We start from the raw sequence: 19,712 nt of genomic DNA on the forward strand, positions 1-19,712 counted from the left end.
AAAAACAAAAGCAAAAGCCCAGACAAACTCTTGGTACTGCCTTGTTATTTACTGCAAAGATCCACAGAAACTCCCGTGTTTCTTACATGGGAAACTGCACTTGTTTGGACCAAGCAAGCAGCAGTGTTTTCCTTCTGCCCCTTCAACCAGATGAGGATGGGATCTTCCCCAGGGAATGTTATTGTCTCTTCACCTCTCCATTTCAGGCTTTTTATCCCTTGTTAATAACAACCTTTGTCACCAAAGTGGCTTTTTGGCAGCTCTCCCCACCCGTTTGCTCTTCAGAGCCTGTTTGCTGAGCTTTTGCCACCAGTCTTGTTAATAACCAGAGCAGATTGTGACACGTCAAAGCCCTTTTCAGTATGTGCAAGTTCCTTGCCCAAAGGTCTGGGGCCTCAAGACGTGCAGTGCAGGATGGGTTACTCAAAGAAATCCTTCTGCCAGAAGCAGAACGTCTACCAGTGTTCATCCCGCAAGTCTTCGCAGTCCAAGACACCTAATTATTGAGCAGTCAATGGCAGCGAATGCAAAACCAAGCAAGAACTGGTTATTTATCTGGTGTATATCTTAGTCCTGATGGACTGAGATGAATATTATGGTGTGTCTCTTTGTAGCCCTTCCCCTGCCCGGTCCCTGTTTCCCCTGCCATGTACTTCTCTACCCATCTTGTCTACAAATATAAAGCAGGAGTGAAGAGCCAACACCCCCACCCCCAGTAAATCCACATATGATATGCCCTGAGCATGGAGGAGGGATGGGAATAAGCCATGTGAGAATAGGCCTTGTCACAGGGTAGAAGGTTCATGTTGACATCTGGGATGCTGAAGGGCCATAAAGAGCCAAGGAAGGGGCCTGGGAGGGTCTATGCCATGCCATGGGCCTGCTCTCATGCCCTTGCAGTGTGTGTTCCCCACATATAAACATTCACATTGCCTTTGTGTGACTCCAAATTGAGCAAAGTACCTGCCCCCCTTGCAGTCTGACCTGGAAGCCCTTCACCAGATCTTCCTGTAAGAGAGGTATGCCCTCTTGGTATGTTTTTATGTAGTGTGGGCAAAACCGATGTTAGCTGGGCTACTTCTCCCAGGAGAAACCCAAGTTAACTCCTTTCCTAGAGCTGACCCTGAAACATATAATGCTGTTCCATACCAGCTGTCAAAAAAAGGAAAAGAGTCAGAAAGAGTTTCACCCTTTTTATGACAGCAAGTGCTGCTCTGGTTTGCAGCACTGACTCTGCAGAGACTCCCATTTCCGCAAGGAGGGCCCTCTTTACAGGGTTTTTTGGCAATCAGCTTTACTCAACAGATGATTCACATTATCTTGCATTGCTTTGTTTTCACAGGGGTTTATATTTCCAAGTATGCAGACTGTCTTCATCCGAGACCCTGGTATCATGGAAAATCAGGCTATATTGTAATTTGTAAGCTAATTAAGGTAAAATGCAAGTCTTTCTTTTTATGTGGAATGGTTTTCAGAAGCTGCTATACAGTGCAAGCAGTTTTTAAGGAGACATTGGTGCCCATAACTGTGGTGGGGTGTAGAATCAGCTCTGTTGAGAGCTCATCAGGATTTTTGACAGTGGGATGTGTCAGGCTAGAAAGCAAGAGATCCAACTGGGCTGGACTGGTGGCCTGCAGGGTAGCAGAGGATGCAGAGGAACTTCCAAATTCCACTGCTGAGATCAGAAATTTCCCATAGGGTCACCTTTTCCCCTGGACTCTGATGCATTTTGGGGATTTGAGAGGGAACCATAGGGTGGCTCAGATCACAGGCCCATTCTGTTCCTCCATGGGGCTAGCATGTGGCCCCTTTCCTCCCCACTGGCTCCTGCTCTCTGTAGCTGGCACCAAAGACATGCTGCTCCTGTTTGCTCTCCTGAGCAGTGCAGATTTGTCTGCCATGGCGAACTCGGCTGTGGCAGGCCCTCATGTTTGTAAGGACAAAAATGCACGCAACCCCCTCACAGTGGTGGGGAGTGTGGGGCTGCCAGCAACACTGTCTTTGGGGAAAAGGAGGATTCAGGGGTCTTTTAAAATAAGTTTCTGCAAACAATTATGTGTATTCTCTTTTTTTTTTTTTTTTTTTCGTAAATTTTCTGGCACAGGGGAAGGTCAAGGTGGTATCTGAGAATTACACAACCAGCTATACCTGCCCATCTCCTGGCTATGACTGCCATGTCGCCGTAAGCAGAAGCAACATACCATCACAGGCCAGCCACTGCCAGGCCTTCGAGCAGAGCCAGGTATCAATTTGCAACAGGACTGTGCAGACAGCTTGCTTGTGGGCTGCAGGGGAACACAGTGCTGGCCCAGGTGCCTTGCTCATTCCTCACCTTGTTTTTTCATCTGTGTTTCCCTTCTCACCCCAGTATTACGTGTATGAAGTGTCCGATGGCAGCACTGCTGAGCGGCCCAGGCAGATTTGCCCTTACATAGTCATCGCCTGCCAGTACAGGGAGCCGAAGGAAATGCCCGTCTTAGCTATAGAGAGCCTGTAAGCAACTTGCTGTCGTTCCAAAATACCCGGTCACTTTTGTGGGCTGTTTTTCCTTTTCCCATTGCTAAATGTTCCTCTTTTTCTCCCTTTTCTCTAGACCTGAGCTTAATCACAAAGGTAGGAGCATCTGGTGGTTGGTTTTGTTTTATAAATGTACCTTTCTCCCTCTCCCCCTCCTGCTTTCTCTGAGCCATTCTCCCTTTTGCCTGTAGCGTTGTACTGTCCATGGAGGGGGCAGCTCTCCATCCGGGGCCAGCTTTTGTGCAACATCGCCCTGAGGACCCCATACAGCTCCACGATTCCAGCCCAGCTGTAAGTTGCCCCTTTCTCTTCTTTCTGTGCAATTTGTGGAGTGTGAAGCATTACACCTTTGGGTGTCTGTGTACCAGCAAAAGCCAGTTTTGTCTTTCCTGCCCCATCCCTTCATTGATCAGCATTTTCTTGCAGCTGTACCAACTTACCACCTACACTGTCGGGGCAGTCATCAGTGTCAGGAAAGTGGTGTTGGGCAGCCAGCGGTGCAGTGTCACAGCAATAGCTGGATGAGGACATGAGACCGGGCCCTGAACTGCAGCTGGAAATGGCTGTATTTTGTCATCTCTTTTTGTTAACTGCTCTGGGATGTTTATTCCAAATCAATTATTCCTGCTTGGGACTTTTTTCCCTGTGAGAAGTGGGCTTCCCGATGGTGCATGTACGATCAGCCAGTTGTGTTTACAGATAGGCACGATGGCAAATAAAGTATTGAGGTAACTAGCATTCAAAAAAATGAGAGATTTAAAATCTTCAGTAGTCAGAAGCCAACCAGCAGGCAGCAATTTGAAACAGCCAGTGACAGCCAGTAACACGGCCACCAATATCAGTGTTTGGAAGTGTTCACAAACATGATCCTCAGATCAGCAAAGTGCTAAGCAAGCTGAACCTTCTCCAGCCTTCTTCAGAGCCGCTTTCTCTGGTTTTACAGTGACAGGCCAACCAGGACACTCTACTATGCTTGATTCTGAGAGCCTTTTATGCTTGTGATCTCACTGTCTGCTGCTTTATCCCCACAGGCCTCCCAACCTGGACATTAACCATGTCATGGGTTTGTCTGACTTGAAGAAAAAGCTACCAGAAGCTGCATTTGGGAAAAGAAATTACACTGAGAATGAAGGTGGGTGCCAAACCCGTCGGCATGATGAGTAACACGTGCTTGTGCCGTGCCGTAGGAATTGCTGCAGGGGGTTAGAGCTCAGGTCCACGTAGCACTGGGTCCTGTCTTGAAGGGTGGCTGATTGCAGATAAGCAAGGAAAAATGCCAAGGCAGCACAGGGATATTTTCCTGTCCATACTTCATATGGTCTCCTGGTGTGATATAATGCTTTTCCCAAAGCAACCCTTTGATCAGCCCATTCCTGGGACAGGACAGGGTGGGAGACCCTGTTTCGAGACCTGGTTTCCCATCCTGCAAGATGCCAAAAGTGGTGCAACTGAGAGCAAATGCAGGGAGACAAACTTTTCCCTTCTTACATCATCTCCCTACGAGGTGAGGGACACTCCACCTTTTGGGGTCTGATCCAGTGTCTCCTGCATCTGGGCGGATGGGCCTAGCTGCCGGCCAAAGCCAAAAGACGTGGCTGCCTGCAGTAGCTTTGGGTCACAGGTAACCTACTTGTCACTTCAAGGGGACTGACAGTGACAGTGACAGTGAATGGCAGCGTGAGAGGGGAGAGGACTCCAGAAACCTTGGGGAGAGGCAGAGAATGCTCAGCAATCAGCAAATAAAAGCACAGATTTGGGGAAGGAAGAGAAGGGCTCTACTGTCCCCTTAGTGGTGCTAAGAGACCCTACTTGCCTATAGTCAACCACTCTCTGTCCTGGTCAGTGCAGGGTGGGGAGGAGGGGACCTGTGTCTAATTACACTTGGGGTTCATACTGCTGATTGATTTTTGGGTTGCAGTTTCGATGAGCCTGGCAGCTCTCAGCCCTGAGGTGTTGAGCTCCTGATGGCTGTGAGTGGCTGTGCATTGCAGTGGACGTGCAGTTACTGGCACAGATACTGCAGGTTGCACGTGGAGGGCTCTGGATGTGATTTGCAGAAGCTCCAAGTGCATTTCCATGTCATCTTGCACCAAAACAAGTGTGGACTGCTGCAGTGTTGCGTCCCATCCGTGTATCAGCTCTGCTGAACCCAGTCAGGGCATTGATTGGGCCGGCTGACAGCCAGCCTGTTTTGGGGGTTAGCATTCAGCTTACAGTGCAGATGGACACAGGATAGTGCCAGGGCAGGAGAAGTGGGGACAGGCCACAGCAACACTTGATGAAGGTGCCATGGAGCCACAGTCTTAAGATCAGCTGGTGAAAGAGAGGAAATAGTTGAACAGAAGAATTTTGCTGTGAAATTCAGAGGGTTAAGGTGGGTCCAAGATCTTGCCTTTGTTAAACTCCTTTGGGGATCAGAGTGTGGAATAACGATGCTCCATAGCAGGGGAAAATATGGCACGTTAGAATGAGCTATTTCCCTCTGAAAGGCTCCCTGTCTCTGTTGAAGCACACAGCATTGGTTAAATAGCTTTTGTTAGCTGCAGAGATAAGATAGGAAACATCTCCAGTGAACCATGCATGGGTTGAAGAGGAAACTCACTGCGATATGAATGCATATACCAGCTTAGGAAATCTTGGTAAGTTTTTTTTTTTTTTTTTTTTTTTTTTAAAACCCAGTGCTTCCACCAATTGCACACCCATTTTCCTTGTACAGGAGCACTTGTTTGTTCAGAGTTCATGCAAGAGGCACTATTTCAACATCAAATTCTCTCTCTTTTGTCTGCAGTCTGCTTTCAGGGTGTTTACTTCAGTCTGTATGAAGTAGAAATATCAAATAAGGATCAATACAAAATGGATCAGTTAGTAGAAAAGCTAAAGGAAAAGGGCTTGGTAAGTATTTTAAAACATTGTCATTTTGGGAGGAAGGTGGCCTTTTAAATGATCTCTTGAAACTTTTGGTATTCACAGATTCCGAACTAATGCAAAATGGAATGAACTTCCCTGCTTTAAGTATTATTTTCCTGCTTTGTTATTCTCAAACATAGTTTAGTATTTCTGTATATAAACTGTTAACTGAAGATTACCCACTATGAGTTGGGAACTGATTTCTAGGGTGAGCATGCCCCGCTGAGCAGAAGGCATTATACCAGGCAGACCTCTTCTTTGGCTATGTTTATGCCAGATGAGATTATTTTATTGTCTTCATTAATGATTTCCCCCCCTTGCATTGCAAACAGCGTGGTGGACAAGGACTGCAAGGGGATCTTATATATTAAGAAAGCAGAAGCAAAGTCCCCCAGTGCCAAAATGATAATTACTAAGCAAAAGACATAAGCTGTCACATGCCTGCCTTTCTCCCTCATTGCTGAAAAATAGCCCCCACTCAGCTAGATACTCATAGTTACACTGCTGAAACCTCATGGGCTTCCAGGAGCTCTGAATAAGTTGAGATTTATTTTTAATGGGGAATTTCCCTTGCGATATATTATCTGATAAGGCTTTTTTCAAGCACACTGGGGTCTTTTGTTCCCAGTGTGACTGTCACATCTCCAAGGGATAATCCTCACCCCTGTGGAGCGCAGCACCTGCACCTCTGCTGGGATTTGTGGTTGGGTTGGTTTTGGCTTTGCTGCTGCTGGTTGCTCTCTCACATCTGACGCTTCCTGTAAATTCAAGGTTGCAAATTCACGGCTGCAAACTCACGGCTGTCTGGGCACATCCTCCCCTCACTATAAGTTGGCAGTGGCCCATGAACTGCCTGGAAGTGCTGCTGCCGTGCGGCACTGCTGAAAAGCTGCCCACCGATGTGCAGCTTCCCACATGTAACATACCAGAGCAAGTGTTTGTTGTGGATCCCTGTAAGAAAAGCACTTGGACTCCCTAAAGTATTGATTAAACTATTTTATATTGGTAACAACATGAGAAGAAAGAAGGGATGACAAAGACAATATCCCTTCACGTGCAGGTAACCCTGACCTGTGCAACTTCAGTTGGACCTCTGGTTGGGGCACTGATCTGTCTGTGCTGCAGCTCATCTTGAGATTCCCAGCATCTGAAGGGATGTAAGCTTATCTATGCTATCCCTTTTTTCTTCTCCTGTTCTCACCAGTAAGAGATATTTTAACCAATACTTTACAGAGTCCAGGTGTCTGTCTTGCTGGGATCCGTGACAGCCACTTGTTCCAGGGCATCACACCATGTTTGTAGCCACTGAGGGCTATAACATGCATCCTGCCAAGCCCAGCAGAGCTGGGCTCGCTAGGGCAAAAGATGAGATGGTTGAGTTGTGGCCGTGAGCAGTTTGGTATTGAAAGCCATCAGGAGCATCGTTTCCCTAGAGATTCCCCACCCTCATATATCTGTCAAACTGCATTAATAGAGCTCCTTTATTCCAGCGAGGAAATGGTCAGTGTGCTTCTTCCCTCCCCTTAGCTTGCTGTTGAACAGCCCGTGGGTGAATTCGCTTTAGCGGCAGCTCCCAAAAGTGTGAATGAAAAATGCCTTCCATCTCCTTTCCCTTTCAGTGGTGCACGGGCCAGGCACCCACCTTGCACAGGGCCCAAGTGAAAATGAAAGGGTGGCTGGGGCTCGCTGTTGCCTGAGGCCGGTCCTCTGAGTGCTTGCTGATTGATGTCTCTCAGCTCTGTGTCAGGTGGCTGCTGCATTATGGCTTGACTTTCCTCCTCACCTGCCTGAAAATCATCCTGTCCGTGAGAAACCACAGCTATTTCATTGAGCTGGATTTATACAGCAGAGATGCTGGCTCTTATCCCTTCTGCTCTGCTGGCTTGAGACAACCAAAGCAAGGAGCTGCTGTTCTGAATAGTGAATATTACATTGAAATTGTTCAGCATTTCCAAAGCTGTTCTGTTGTCCTGGAGAAATGAGGCTGTGGGCATTAGTCCAATCCTCTGTTATGTCTGAATGTATTGAATGGGATCAGTGAAGTTTCACAGAGCATTAGAAGCCCTAGGGTTATTCAGTTCCTCTAAGTTTCCTGAAAAGATGTGTCTGCATGGAAGAAAGAGATCCAAATGGCTATCCCCATGGAGGGAAAGGCAGTCCAAATCAGGCTCTGCAATGAGGCATCAAGCAACACCCAAACATAAGAAAAGCCTCGATAAGTGCACGTATCTTTTTAGACATGCAGTCATCCAGCTCTGAGACAGAGTTGCAGGTGTCTCTTAGACTCAGCAAATTTTTTGTCACATATTCTTTGATACTGATGCTGCTAATAAGCAAGCTGCATGGCCTGAACTTCAGTCAGGCTTGTGGCTGGAACAGTTGGTTGTATTTTGTCAGATGCTGGTGTCCAGCTTTGCTTTCCCTGCTGGGAAAACCTTCCCCTTGGGCTGTGGAAAGCAATTTCTGGCTGAGATGCCTAGGAGCTTTTGAACTGAAGGGACTAAAATTATTAACCTTGTTCATTAATTACAGCTAGTTTGGCTAAGCATATTTATTTTTTAAGGAACAGATGGGAGGAATCTGAGCGCTGAATAACAACATAAATGGAATGCTTTTGGTTACAGATCCCCATTGACCCAAGTGGCACGAAACGAACAGTGTCCTCCTCAACAGGGAATGAGCTGGTGATGTTGGCACATGTTCACCGGCAATAAGGGCTTGTCGACAGTCATGCCGAGTGATATAAAGTGTGCTGAGGAGGAAAGGGAGTGGTTGCTCTAACTTTGTATGTGTTTTTTATAGGCAATCATCAAATATTTACAAGACCAAGGAGTCCTTATCCTCCTCACGTCCTCTGCCTTGGCACGAGATGATGGTAAGGCATTGCTATGCAGAAGCCAATACCTGTGCTTAAAAGTCCTGCTCTGTTTTAGAGACGGAGGGTGGGCACCCTCAGTCTAAACAAAACCTGTTGCTTTGTTTCATAGGGTTTGACCCCAAGGAGCCTGTCAGCCTCCTGGCCCTGTTTCTGTTCACCTCATCACGGTCGGTATGCCTGAGAGGTAGGGAGGTTCCCTTTGCTGGCTTCAGACACTGTGTTTTGGCTGTGGGATCCTCACCAGAGGGTCCTCACAGACATGTCCTCTTGAAGAGCTGATTTCTCTGCTCAGAACCACCTACAGCTTTAGCGCAAAGGGCCTTAAGAGGAGAGAGAAGTCCCAATTCTCTAGCTATGCCGCATTTTAAGCTGATCTAAACGAGGTTCCGTGCCTCGCCCATTCACTGCACATCCTTGCCCCTTTGCAGGAAGTTGATGGGAGTGACAAATAATTACATTTCTCCCTCTCAGTCAGTTTTCAGCAGCATCCACTCCCTGAACTGTCTTACGTGTGTATGTGGAAATCTGACTCCTGCAGAGCCTGGCTTAACATCCCTAAAGGTGCACTGGAGCCGTGCTCAGGGGGGCGAAACGACACATGGCACTTGCTGGACCCTGCACGGAGCTGATGTGATTTGCTAAACCAGCAGAAAAAAAGCCTGCCCTAAAAAATAAGGGAATTGTTTTCTGCTGAGATAACAAGTGAAGTGGGCTCTGTGAAAGGTCGCTGCTGTCGTGGGGAGGGAGAGGAGAGGTGGGGAAGGGGCATTGCTCCCTAAAGAGCAGCAAGGGTTTGGAGGCTCAGCCGTATTGTGTGACTTCTCTCCTGCGGGATCCATAAATGTTGGTAGCGGAGCTGTGACGACTGGTCAGGGTGCATGACGGGGGAGGGAGGGAGGCAGGGAGATGGCGTTGGCCAGAGCCGTGATGCTTTGCTGCCATCAAGGTGAGTCACGGCTCTGGGACCTGGGAGGTGAATCCAGCCTGTTTGCAGCTGCAAAATGTGCTGCTTTTCATGCAGAACAAATACAGAGGCACTAAATAAGAGAAAATAGATTGCTCGGTTTGAACCTGCAGATCTTGAAGTAAGAATCAGCTTCAACCTCTTGCATTTGCCTCAAATTTTCTCTGTATCTATTGGCTTTTTGCTGCACTGTCTATGTGGAAATATTCATACTACAATTTCTTCTTGTGGACATAATGAAAGTTACTGCTCTGCCTCCCCTGGACAGCTTCATCCACGTGCCTCTCACTGCACCTACTCCACCGGTAATACTTCTAGCCTTGCAGATCTGCAAGCAACGTATAAGCAGGGGCCTTTTGCTCTGTGTAACTTCTGGCTTGCTTTTTGTTGAGTCATCCTAGGGACAAGCAAAGAGACTGTTTATGCCAGCCACACGTTGGTATTTCAGTCCACCTCTGTGTGAGTGATGGCTGGCATTGCTGACGGAGCTGCATAGGACGTACCCATCTCCCCTCCCCAGAAGATAAAATCAGCAGAAGAGCTGATGGGACCCACAGGCACATCCGAGCATGGATTGCTTTGTCTTTTTCAGTGTTTAACCTCCAGCTATAAACTTTCTCCTTCAGGACTCGCATATGAAGTGGGCTTGTAAGTCGGGTGAAGACATGATGGTAACTTGGCAGTATGAGTTGCAAATGTCTTTGATGCCTGAATTCAGTCAACCTAACTTTTAAGGATGTGCTGCTGGTGGCTGTGTTAGCGTGGCAACATTTCTAGTATCTTTGCTAGGTGTAGGAGAGAGACAGGTTCCTCCTGAGGCAGAGTGAAGATACGAAGTGCCAGGTCAAACCTGGAATCAGGTTGTTGCTGTGATGCCTGGAGCAAGGGCTTGAAATTGGGTGAGGTGAAGGGGAAGAATGCCTGGAGAGCAGGCTGGAGGTGGGAACTGACCACCCAGATATTGAGATCTTGCTGACCAGCCCTGCAACAGGCAGAAAATACTGTCCAGAGCAGAGGGATCTATTCCAGGCTGACTGTGGGCACCGTATGCTGGGGAGGAGGAGAACAGGGCAAGGAGGTATTTATCTTGAAGAGGGTTATTGTGGAAGAAGGTGGTGGAGACAGGAGAGGGCACCAGGTGTAAGGAGCATGCCAGAGAGAAGCTGGTGCAAGCAGCTGGTTGGTAGGAAAGTTTGGGGCTGTAGTAGACATTGCCTGTGGCTGGTGTTGATGCTAAAGAGGAGGTGAAGCCGTGGCAGCCAGAGAGCAGCTGGTGGCAAAGCGAACAGGCAAGGCGAGAGGATAACATTGAGTAAACACTCAGTGTTGTTATGTGTCACGATCTGAATGTTGATGGCTTCCAGATGCTTTCCCTCTGGTGCCAGCAGGACTCCTGCACGTGCTGTCCCATTCTGCCTATGTGAGCGGCGTTACTCCAGCCAGCCCTGACTGTCCCCTGGGACAGAGACCTCTTCTCACCGGGATTATAAACCCTTTTTCCTTTAGGGCTTTTCCTTTCTATGAAGATAAGTAGAGCTGTGCAGGGGTTTGGGGTTGAAAAGGGATGGTCACCGAAGATGGCAGGGGTGCAGGAGAGATGCAAAGAGAACAGGAGGTTGAAGGTTGGTCACATCTGAAGTCACTCAGCTCAGACTCGAAGCATGAATAATGTTTCCCGTTTTGAAACAAGCGGCCTCTGAATCTGTTCCCTTCCTGTCCAGACAGCCGTCAAGAGGAATGCAGGGCAGGCGTACCAAACCCGCTGTGCAGACATGCCGCAGTATTCCTGAGCCAGCAGTGGAGGCAGGCAGCTGGGAGCTGGCTTGTGGGGACGCCTGGGCTTGCCGGTAACAAGGACCAGCATTGCCAGTGCAAGGCAGGGCCAACAGGCGAAGAAAATCACACATCTGGAAGGGGAAGAGAAATGCCTTTGCCTTGCTGGGAAGAGATGTGACGGGGAAGGGCACTGGGGTTGTCAGCCTGGCCCTGCGACCAAAAGAAACCTCAGAGTTGGATCATAACACGTAGATGGGCCAAGCCTGTGGGTGCAAAGCACCAACATCAGGCTGCTGGCTTGCGGCAGATGAAGCCGGATAAGTCTGCCTTGTGCAGATGGGGAGCTCAACTGACAGGCTCTGCATATCACACTGGCTCTCCAGGCATTTCCAGACACTGAGAGGATGCTGCTATGCCAAGCGGAGCCTACTTCCACAGTGACATCTGCGAGGGTGGGCACCCTCGAGCCTTGGGACTCGTTGATCTCTACTGGGAGCTAAACCCAAGGCTTTTATGATACTGAGCAGTGTACGTGGTAGAGTGTTGATCCTGCTGAAAACAGAAACACCAACTCTTTTCAGTAGGATCAGTCCTCCAGCTTTAGAAAATCACCCAGGGGATCATGTTAGTTATTTATACAGTCCCCAGATCTGCTTGAGGAAGTCTGTATTCCCCATCCCACTCCAGAGCACTAATGTGGTGTCTTCATGTGAAGCGTGTCCACCCATGCTGACAGCAGGTAGAGATGGAGCTGCTGGAAGTTGCATGTGAACAGGGACATAACACAAGTGATCTGAAAATGGTGCTAGTCTAAACACCCTGCATGGGCAACCCTAAATTTAAACAGGTTTAAAACAAAGCCAACAAAACCCATCTATTTTCAGAGCTCTGACTGTCTTAAATGTTGGATGTAGCAAGACTTGCTAGAGTGAAGGGACTTAGACCACTATGTGTGCCATCTCACCCTGTAATTTCCTGCAGAATGGGGCTAGCTGATACAACAGCAGTCTTTCATCTTAGTTTAATCCACTTTGACTCCTACATGCAATTCTTTTTACCTTCAGCAGTTACAAGCATCCATCAAACCAGGACATCACCCCTGGGGCTAGCTTTTTGTAGGTTGGCTTCTGGGGCTTTTTCATAGCTTTCATGTTCTCTTCGCATGTAACGGTGAGGTGATTTGGGGAATTTAATCCTTTTTTAATGTGAGTAAAATTCTGTTACTTTCCTTTCGCAGTTGAAAAGCATGATCCAAAAGATGAAAGGGAAGATGGTGACGATAGTGACATCTCATTAAAAATAGCATCAGTTTTGCCTGGACTTCGCTATGCCTTACAGAAAGCCACGAGTTTTTCATGGGGGGATGCAGTCAGTACCAGCATACGTATCAAACAGCACTTCCAGGAGTACGCAAAGCTTGATCAAAATGCACAGCCCACCTCTGGGCAAAACAGCAAAGTTCCCCTTTCTTCTCTCCTCTCACCAACTGAGGATGAATGTACTGATCCCTTCAAAAAACACTCAGAGCAGTCTTTCTCCCAGCTGCAGCATTATCTGTCTGATCCCAGCAGCTATACTCTGGAAATGTCAGCTGCCTTAGGATGTTTGACCGGTGCTGTTCAGTCTCTTTGCTGCGATTCAGAGGCTGATTGTAAAGTGGACTTCTGTTCAGCTGTGCCACCAGACCCTATTAGTCCCAACACAGCAGCGGAAATAAAAGTCAAAAGTGAAAACCCACAGCTCAGTGTGGGGCTGGACCAGAGTGGTGAAGGGCCTGCAAAAGATGTCAACTCAGCCAGCAAGCTATGGGTACAGCAGAGCAGGAGAAAATCCAGCCGAGCCATTGTGACCAGCACCAGGAAGAAATGGTCACCCCTCAAGATGCAAATGCATCCTATGGGGGACAGCAGCAGGAACAGGAAAGCAGCCAAGAAGAAGAAAATCAACATCGCTTTCTCTTTTCCTAAAAAGCCAGGGTTCGCGGCCAATTCCAACGAGCCCATGCTTAAATTAGCCAATTTGCAGTTTCCACACAGAAGGAAAAGAGGTAAGTGCTATATAAATGGGACTGACTTCCTCCTGCTTCTTTGGGATATCCAGCTGGGATACTCAGGGTTCACTAGGAGCTGTGTCCCCTCACCATCCCCCCAGGTGCCCAGCGCGAGCAGATACCTCCTGAGAGCATCCAAATAGGTCTGTGGTGATGTCTCCACAGTCTCTTGTTCAACCTGGGAAGGAGTCCGGGGCTATGACAGGCAATTTCAGTGAAGGTGCCTGAAACTTGGTGCAATGGTCTGTGCTGTTGCCTTCCTTTGCTTACGGGTGACTCTGCACAGGGGCATCAACCAGGTCATGGTTATTGCATCACTTGTCCACGGGCTGTTGATGGCTCAGGCAAGGAGCAGTTGCCAAAGCCATGGTCATTACAGGCTGCCTAAATAACCAGCCACCTATATGGTCACGTTGTGACTCCCTGAGAGTCAGCTTTCTTGCTGTGGCCTTGAGGAAGCTAGAAGTGTGAGATTGATCCCACCCAACTTACTCTGCTGAAAGCTGGCATCTGGCCTGACCTGCTCATGCGAGGTGTCTCAATGGCATAAATTGTCCTCTGAAGGCTCCTGTCTCGCTGCTGAGGACAGGCTAAGCCTGTCCTGAGCCAGCCTGAGCCTCCACCTGATTTGTAGAGACACTCAAAGTGGGTTGAGATGAATCTCAAACTTGGTGATGAAACGTGGCCATAAAGATCCGAAGGACCAACTGTCTACAAAGTTAGTGTCATACTCGGCGACCTCCCCGGCATTTACACACATCACAGGTAGCGGCAGCGACTGTGAAAATGGGCTGTTGTGCAGAACAGGGGGTTGTACAGCATCTGCCCGCTGTGGGCTGAAGTCAGCTCTGATTCACAGTCCATTGAGCTCTGTCCTGGGGCACGTTGCCTCAGGCCTGGGTGGCATTGCTGATGGATCTGGGAGAGGTTCTTATGTGCTTCTTGGAGAGATAAAAAGTACCCTCAGGGTGCAAGTGTGCGGGGCAGGAATTAGAGTGACTTATCCCTGGAGAACACCTATTCTAGTTCAGGAAAGCAGGCTTTTAATGAGCTTAAGAAGCAATGCTTAATTTTTAAAAACTGGTTACTGATCACTCACATCAGTAACAAACCCATTTGTAAGATTGGATGCATAAATCAAGTCATTGAAGACTACTGTGCTACTGGCAATCACTTCTAAAGCAGTCCTTCCACATTTCTTAGCTGGATATTTTGCAATTACTCCTTTTTAACCTGAATATGTCTCAAACCAAAAGAAATGCGCTCCTTTTTCCCTGTCCCAGGTGCGGAGGTCCTCTCTGCAGAATTTGTGCACAAAGCACAGTCTGAACCTGTTCAGAAGGAAACCTCAGTTCCTGACGATCCTGGCTTGGAAACAAAGAGACTAAAGATACTGAAGAACCCAGACATGAAAAAGGTTCCTGTTGCTGAGACCGTCACTAAGCTGGTGAAAAGTAAGACGCTAAAAAGTGTGGCAAACAGCCCATCAAAACCTCAAGCCAAAAAGCAAGCAGAAAGTGGTAAGAGTGCTGTTTCCTGTGGAAATCTTTACTTTAAAAGCCAAGCTGTCAAACATCACGATCAGGTCACAACCAGATGATAGTAACGGCACGTTTGGCAGCAGCCAAAGGGCCTTACAACATTTAGTGCTGAGGGTCTGGACTGGGGTCTGAGTGCTGCTGCCCCACAGCCTGCAGGCACCCAGTTATGCATAGTAGTGTAAAACATAAAGGCGACCGTGAAAATCTCTGTTGCAGGATGTGCAAACCACACAGGGTCTCTTCTGAGTCCTTTCCTAAGCCTTCAGTTTGCATCCTTGGCAAACTGCTCAGGTAGTTTAAAAACCCTGATTTTTAACTGCTGAGCTGTGAAACTGCGTTGAGGCAGCTCATGGACAGAGCATTATAACCTCTGCTTGTAGCCAGCATCTACCTAGATTCTTAGTCTGTTATGTTGTAAATCCGGTCATTTTAAAAGGAGTCGAATTGTCGCAGCCTTTGCAGACAGACTGCAGCAGATTTAAGAGGCAGCGTGGACAGCCCTTGAGTGTAGCGTCTGCAGATGCTGGCTGAGAGTCTGCTGTTAAACTGAGAACCAGTATTACAGTGCCAAAATAAATGATGGAACAGGAGAGTCATTTTCTGCTAATTTGTGGTGTTTTCTCACTCTCGAGCTTTGATGTCCTTTTTTGGATCTGTCTCTGGTCTTTCTTTTTCCCCTTCCTGGGGGATGTGGAGGCTTTGAAGACTGGTTTAGCCACCTTGGCTCAGTTTATCCGTTCTTCTTGATCTTTTATTGCCACGTGTTCCTGAAATGTGGCACTTTTCATCAGCGTGTGTGTATCAAACGCCACCCCTCGTTGCCCTTCTCACATGGGGGTTCCCGGAGCAGATCTGGCCAGTGCTCCGGCACGGGCAGGGTATCAGATGGATCCTGCTGAATGCCAGGATCAGCCAAAAACGCAAAATAAGAGTGTTTAGCAGCAAGAAATACTCGATTTATGTGTCTTACTATGCAGTTCTCAAGGAAATTAAATGTAACATGCAGGACTAGCACAGATGTGATTTAATAAGGTTTTACTTGAAGAGAGATTTTTGTGCTGGTTTTTAGTTGAAGGCATTAACCTTGTTTAATGACTTCATACTGTTATTATGAATATGGGCCTTGAGCTACGGTGAGGGGCATTTTTAACACTGAAAACTAAATCAACACTTACTTGCTGTGCTCTGGCTGCCTTTGAGAGCCCCCAGGTTTCTGCGTGTGCTCTTGAGGTACAGCTCAGGGGTGGGTTATGCTCTTGAGAGGGTGTGCAGTGGGAAGCATCAGGGCAGAGTGGTTTTTCTCTGTTTTAGAGGATTTGGGGTTTTTTGTAACTGTGGGGTTTTGGAAGTATAGCACAGGTTTTATCTGTGAAGACTGCAAATACTCAAACTAGGCAAAAATTTAAAGCAAAATAAAAAGGATTAAGGAAACACCTAAAATATCTCTGGTTGTATTTAAGTGGCCAAACTACCCTGTGCACAGAGACCAAGGGAAATTTTGTTCACTCTGGATCCCATGCCTTTTATTTCTGAGAATAAACCCCCTTCCTGAAGTCGCTTAGATTCCCAGCTCCGGATCGTTTTGTAGTAGCCATGGCCTGCGTGACCATAGAGATGTTTTTTGGGTTTTTTTACATGTTCAAATTCCATGTTGGAGAGACGCTTTTTCCTGCCAGACTGAAAGCCTGCTTTGAACCTCTTCTCAAGGCAGAGCTGTGTGGCCTTTGTTTATTCTCTGACTTTGTTTTTCTCACGCAGAGTGGAAGGAGTCATTCTCTGTCCTCCCAAGCGAAGTTTCTTCCCAATGCCATGGAGCAGATGGCCAAACAAGTGAGATTTACCCAGGCGGCGTTCCTGATCTCGGTTTTGTTCTGAAGGGAAACAACTATGAGTCCCATGCCTTGAACTTGCTGGCTGATCTGGCTCTGGGTTCTTGTATTCCTTCGTTTATCCCCAGGGGCAGTGGGATGATCGCTGTGTCCTGCAGCCCCTCCAGCAACTCTACAAAGGAGCAGCAGAGTCATCGCAAGCACAGATCCTTGCGTGTTGCTTCTGACCATGAATACCACAGGGTAGACAAGCTTGCAAAGGGAGCAACCTGTCCTAGCAAAGCATTGCTGAACCAGAAGCTTTCTCCTGCTGAAAAAATAGACTTAAATGATTTGGCCTCTATTCCCAGGGAGAAAAGCCCTGGGATTTTCAGCAAGAAGAACAGTGCGAGCCCCAGCCCTTCAAAACCCCATGCATTGCCTCCAAGAGAGACTCAAGAAGCTGCTGAGGTGAACAAGCACTCCTTCATCTCTGCTGAGCACTCATATGCCTCACAGATGCCTGAGCACTCAAAGAAACACATGTATCCCAGAGGTGCTCCCTACCCTGGCCCAGCACCTTCCAGAAATGGGACCAGGAATGCCCGAGCAGGACCCCTGGTTGGGAAAGTTCTACCTTTCCGCCACCAGCAGAACAGCACCCACCTACAGCGGCCCTTTGAGGCCGTGGCGATGAGGCGCAGGAGCAACCTGCTCTCCCCCCGGCTGAAAGAGGACTTTGCCAAGTCCCACACAGTGAACATCTGCGGCGAGTCTGTGAAGGTGACGTGCCGTTGGGAGGCAGAGTATCTCTTCAATTTGGACAGCAGGTACACCAATGATGCCCTGGAGAAAACAGTCATCCGCGCCCTGCATGGGTAAGTCAGTCTGGAAGGACATCTGTAGGGGACGTCTCTTGCTGAACATCTGGAGTGCTTTTGGAAGGGGCTTCCTTTGCTTTGGGAACTTTTTTTGCCTTGCTTTGCATGTTAAGTGCCTTTTTCCCCATGCTCAGCTGCCCACTTTTGCTGTGTTAAAGCTGGTGTGTTTTCCCTGTGGAGAAGGACTTGGGGATACTGGTGGGTGACAAATTGGACATGAGCCAGCAATGTGTGCTTGTAGTACAGCAAGCCAATTGTATCCTGGGCTGCATCAAAAGAAGCACAGCCAGCAGGTCAAGGGAGGTGATTCTGCCCCTCTACTCTGCTCTGGGGCCCCCAACATAAGAAGGACATGGACCTGTTGGAGCAGGTCCAGAGGAGGGCCATGAAGATGATCAGGGAGCTGGAGCACCCCTCCTATAAGGACAGGCTGAGAGAGTTGGGGTGTTTCAGCCTGGAGAAGAGAAGGCTCCAGGGAGACCTTATTGCAGCCTTTTGATACATAAAGGGGGCTTATAGGAAAGACAGAGAAAGACTTTTTACCAAGGCGTGTAGTGACAGGACAAAGGGCAACGGTTTTAAACTGAGAGAGCGTAAGTTTGGTTGGGACATAAGGAAGAAATGTTTTACGGTGAGGGTGGTGAGGCACTGGAACAGGTTGCCCAGAGAAGCTGTGGGTGGCCCATCAATGGAAGTGATCAAGGTCAGGTTGGAGGGGGCTTTGAGCAACCTGGTCTAGTGGAAGGTGTCCCTGGCATCTTCCCCCATGGCAGGGGGGACTGGACTAGATGGTCTTTAAAGGTCCCTTGTGAGCCAAACCATTCTATGATTCCCATGGCTCTGCAGCTACAATTGGTACCTAGAGCCATGAACAAGAGTCCTCCTTTGCAGTCATGAGTTTCTCTTTTTTTCAACAAGCTGGAAACTGCATCAAGTGATCTGTGTCTGCAGCTGGGCCTTTGCAGCCCCACTGCATTGGGGCTTAGTGCCATGGGGAACCAGGAGATGACTTACCTTGTGCTAGTCAACTGGAGGGAGGATGAAGACGTTTCAGGCTGTGTTTGCTTTCCCTTCCAGGCCCTGGGACCCCGATCTGCCCGATGATGTGGAAGAGATGAAGCTGATCCTTCATATGTGGGTGGCTCTCTTCTACAGCAAACCCAGCAAACTCCTGAGCAGCACGAGGAAGGTGGTAGAGCACAGTAACCCCGAGAAGTATGTCTCAATAAACAGCACTGGGGACTTTCTTGAGCTGAGTGATGATGGTGAGGACTGTTTTGGGTTGGAGACATGCCCGGCAGACTCTCGGTCAGACCCTGACCAGACTCCCAGCAGCTCTCTGGATCACAGCACACATTGCCAGGGATGTTTCTGCCCAGAGGAGAGCCCTGCAGACTCTCAGACTGATGATGATGGGACTCCTGGTGTTGTCGATAGCACGGTATCGTCTTCTTCAGTGGAGCTGCCCTGTGGGGAGGAGGAGCCTTCCTCCACAAGCTGTCCCGAGAGCCTTTCCCTCATTGAACATGCCGATGAGAGCCTGGCTGTGAAAGACAGGCAGCTGGTAGTCATTCCTGAGGAGCGTGTGCATGATGTCTCGACCATCACTGCGGTAAGAGCTTGAGGTTTGGGTGATATGAGTCTATAGGGCACAAAATGCATTTTACGTTTATAGGAGTAGGGTCTTCTCAGAGGAGTGGAGCAGACGTGCTTGTGGGCTTTCTTAGAGCCAGGTAGTGGGGGTTCCCAAAGCAGGACAGAGAAACGTCTCCCAGCATTTAGCTGCCCCAAATGACTGCCATGCAGATGTGTTCAGTCACCATAAAACAAGAAGCTTTCAGGCCTCAGTCTGGGTTTGGATATCCTCTTGGAGTGAGCTGGCATCCCCAGGCTCTGGCACGAGCTGTATCTATCTGTGTCCAAGGGACCAGGGCCTCAACATGGATGCTGTCCAAGGGGGAGGAATCCCAAAGAACTAGAGCAATTAAAGTTTCAAACTCGGCGTCTGTTCCTGGTTTCAGCTGTGAGCTGTGTGAGCTCGGACAGGGTCTCAGACCTGCGCTTAACTGAGAAAGGAGAGGAACCACAAACACCCCAGATCAGGACTCGAAAGCCTGCCTGTCTCCTGTGGGCAGCTGCGTTTGCCTGCCCATGGTCACAGCAGCCCGGACATGTCAGGGGACACGGCACAGCCTTTCCTCTGCTGATTTGGGAGAACTGAGGTTTGCTGGCTTGGAGAGGTTTCCCCCACACAGATGGCAGTGCGGTGCTTTGCAGTATTTCCCTTGCCCCTCTGGTGAAGTTAGTTAATATTCCATTCTGGGCAGGGTTTTTAAAATCAAAATTTACAGTTTCTATGGTCTGCAGATGGTCAGGAGTGGAGGTACTTG

At 48.5% G+C, this 19,712-nt stretch overlaps 1 protein-coding gene across 6 annotated transcripts in view; it reads left to right on the forward strand.

Moving 5' to 3' along the window:
* The window catches only part of TASOR2 (transcription activation suppressor family member 2), a 44,823-nt gene that overhangs the window by 14,472 nt on the left and 10,639 nt on the right, over nt 1-19,712 (forward strand). For 4 of the 6 annotated variants that reach the window (XM_052789621.1, XM_052789624.1, XM_052789622.1 and 1 more), the window contains exons 5-18: nt 1,343-1,434; nt 2,105-2,242; nt 2,369-2,493; nt 2,594-2,613; nt 2,709-2,808; nt 3,549-3,649; nt 5,306-5,409; nt 8,227-8,299; nt 8,412-8,486; nt 10,988-11,113; nt 12,280-13,089; nt 14,376-14,612; nt 16,392-17,319; nt 18,400-18,934. In XM_052789621.1, the coding sequence (XP_052645581.1) occupies nt 1,343-1,434; nt 2,105-2,242; nt 2,369-2,493; nt 2,594-2,613; nt 2,709-2,808; nt 3,549-3,649; nt 5,306-5,409; nt 8,227-8,299; nt 8,412-8,486; nt 10,988-11,113; nt 12,280-13,089; nt 14,376-14,612; nt 16,392-17,319; nt 18,400-18,934 (3,464 nt within the window). Of the gene's footprint in view, nt 1-1,342; nt 1,435-2,104; nt 2,243-2,368; nt 2,494-2,593; nt 2,614-2,708; nt 2,809-3,548; nt 3,650-3,673; nt 5,157-5,305; nt 5,410-8,226; nt 8,300-8,411; nt 8,487-10,987; nt 11,114-12,279; nt 13,090-14,375; nt 14,613-16,391; nt 17,320-18,399; nt 18,935-19,712 lie in introns of those variants that run through there. The other 2 variants (XM_052789625.1, XM_052789626.1) reach the window with 2 other exon arrangements.

Source organism: Harpia harpyja, chromosome 6, assembly GCF_026419915.1.
Source record: "Harpia harpyja isolate bHarHar1 chromosome 6, bHarHar1 primary haplotype, whole genome shotgun sequence".
NCBI lineage: Eukaryota > Metazoa > Chordata > Aves > Accipitriformes > Accipitridae > Harpia > Harpia harpyja.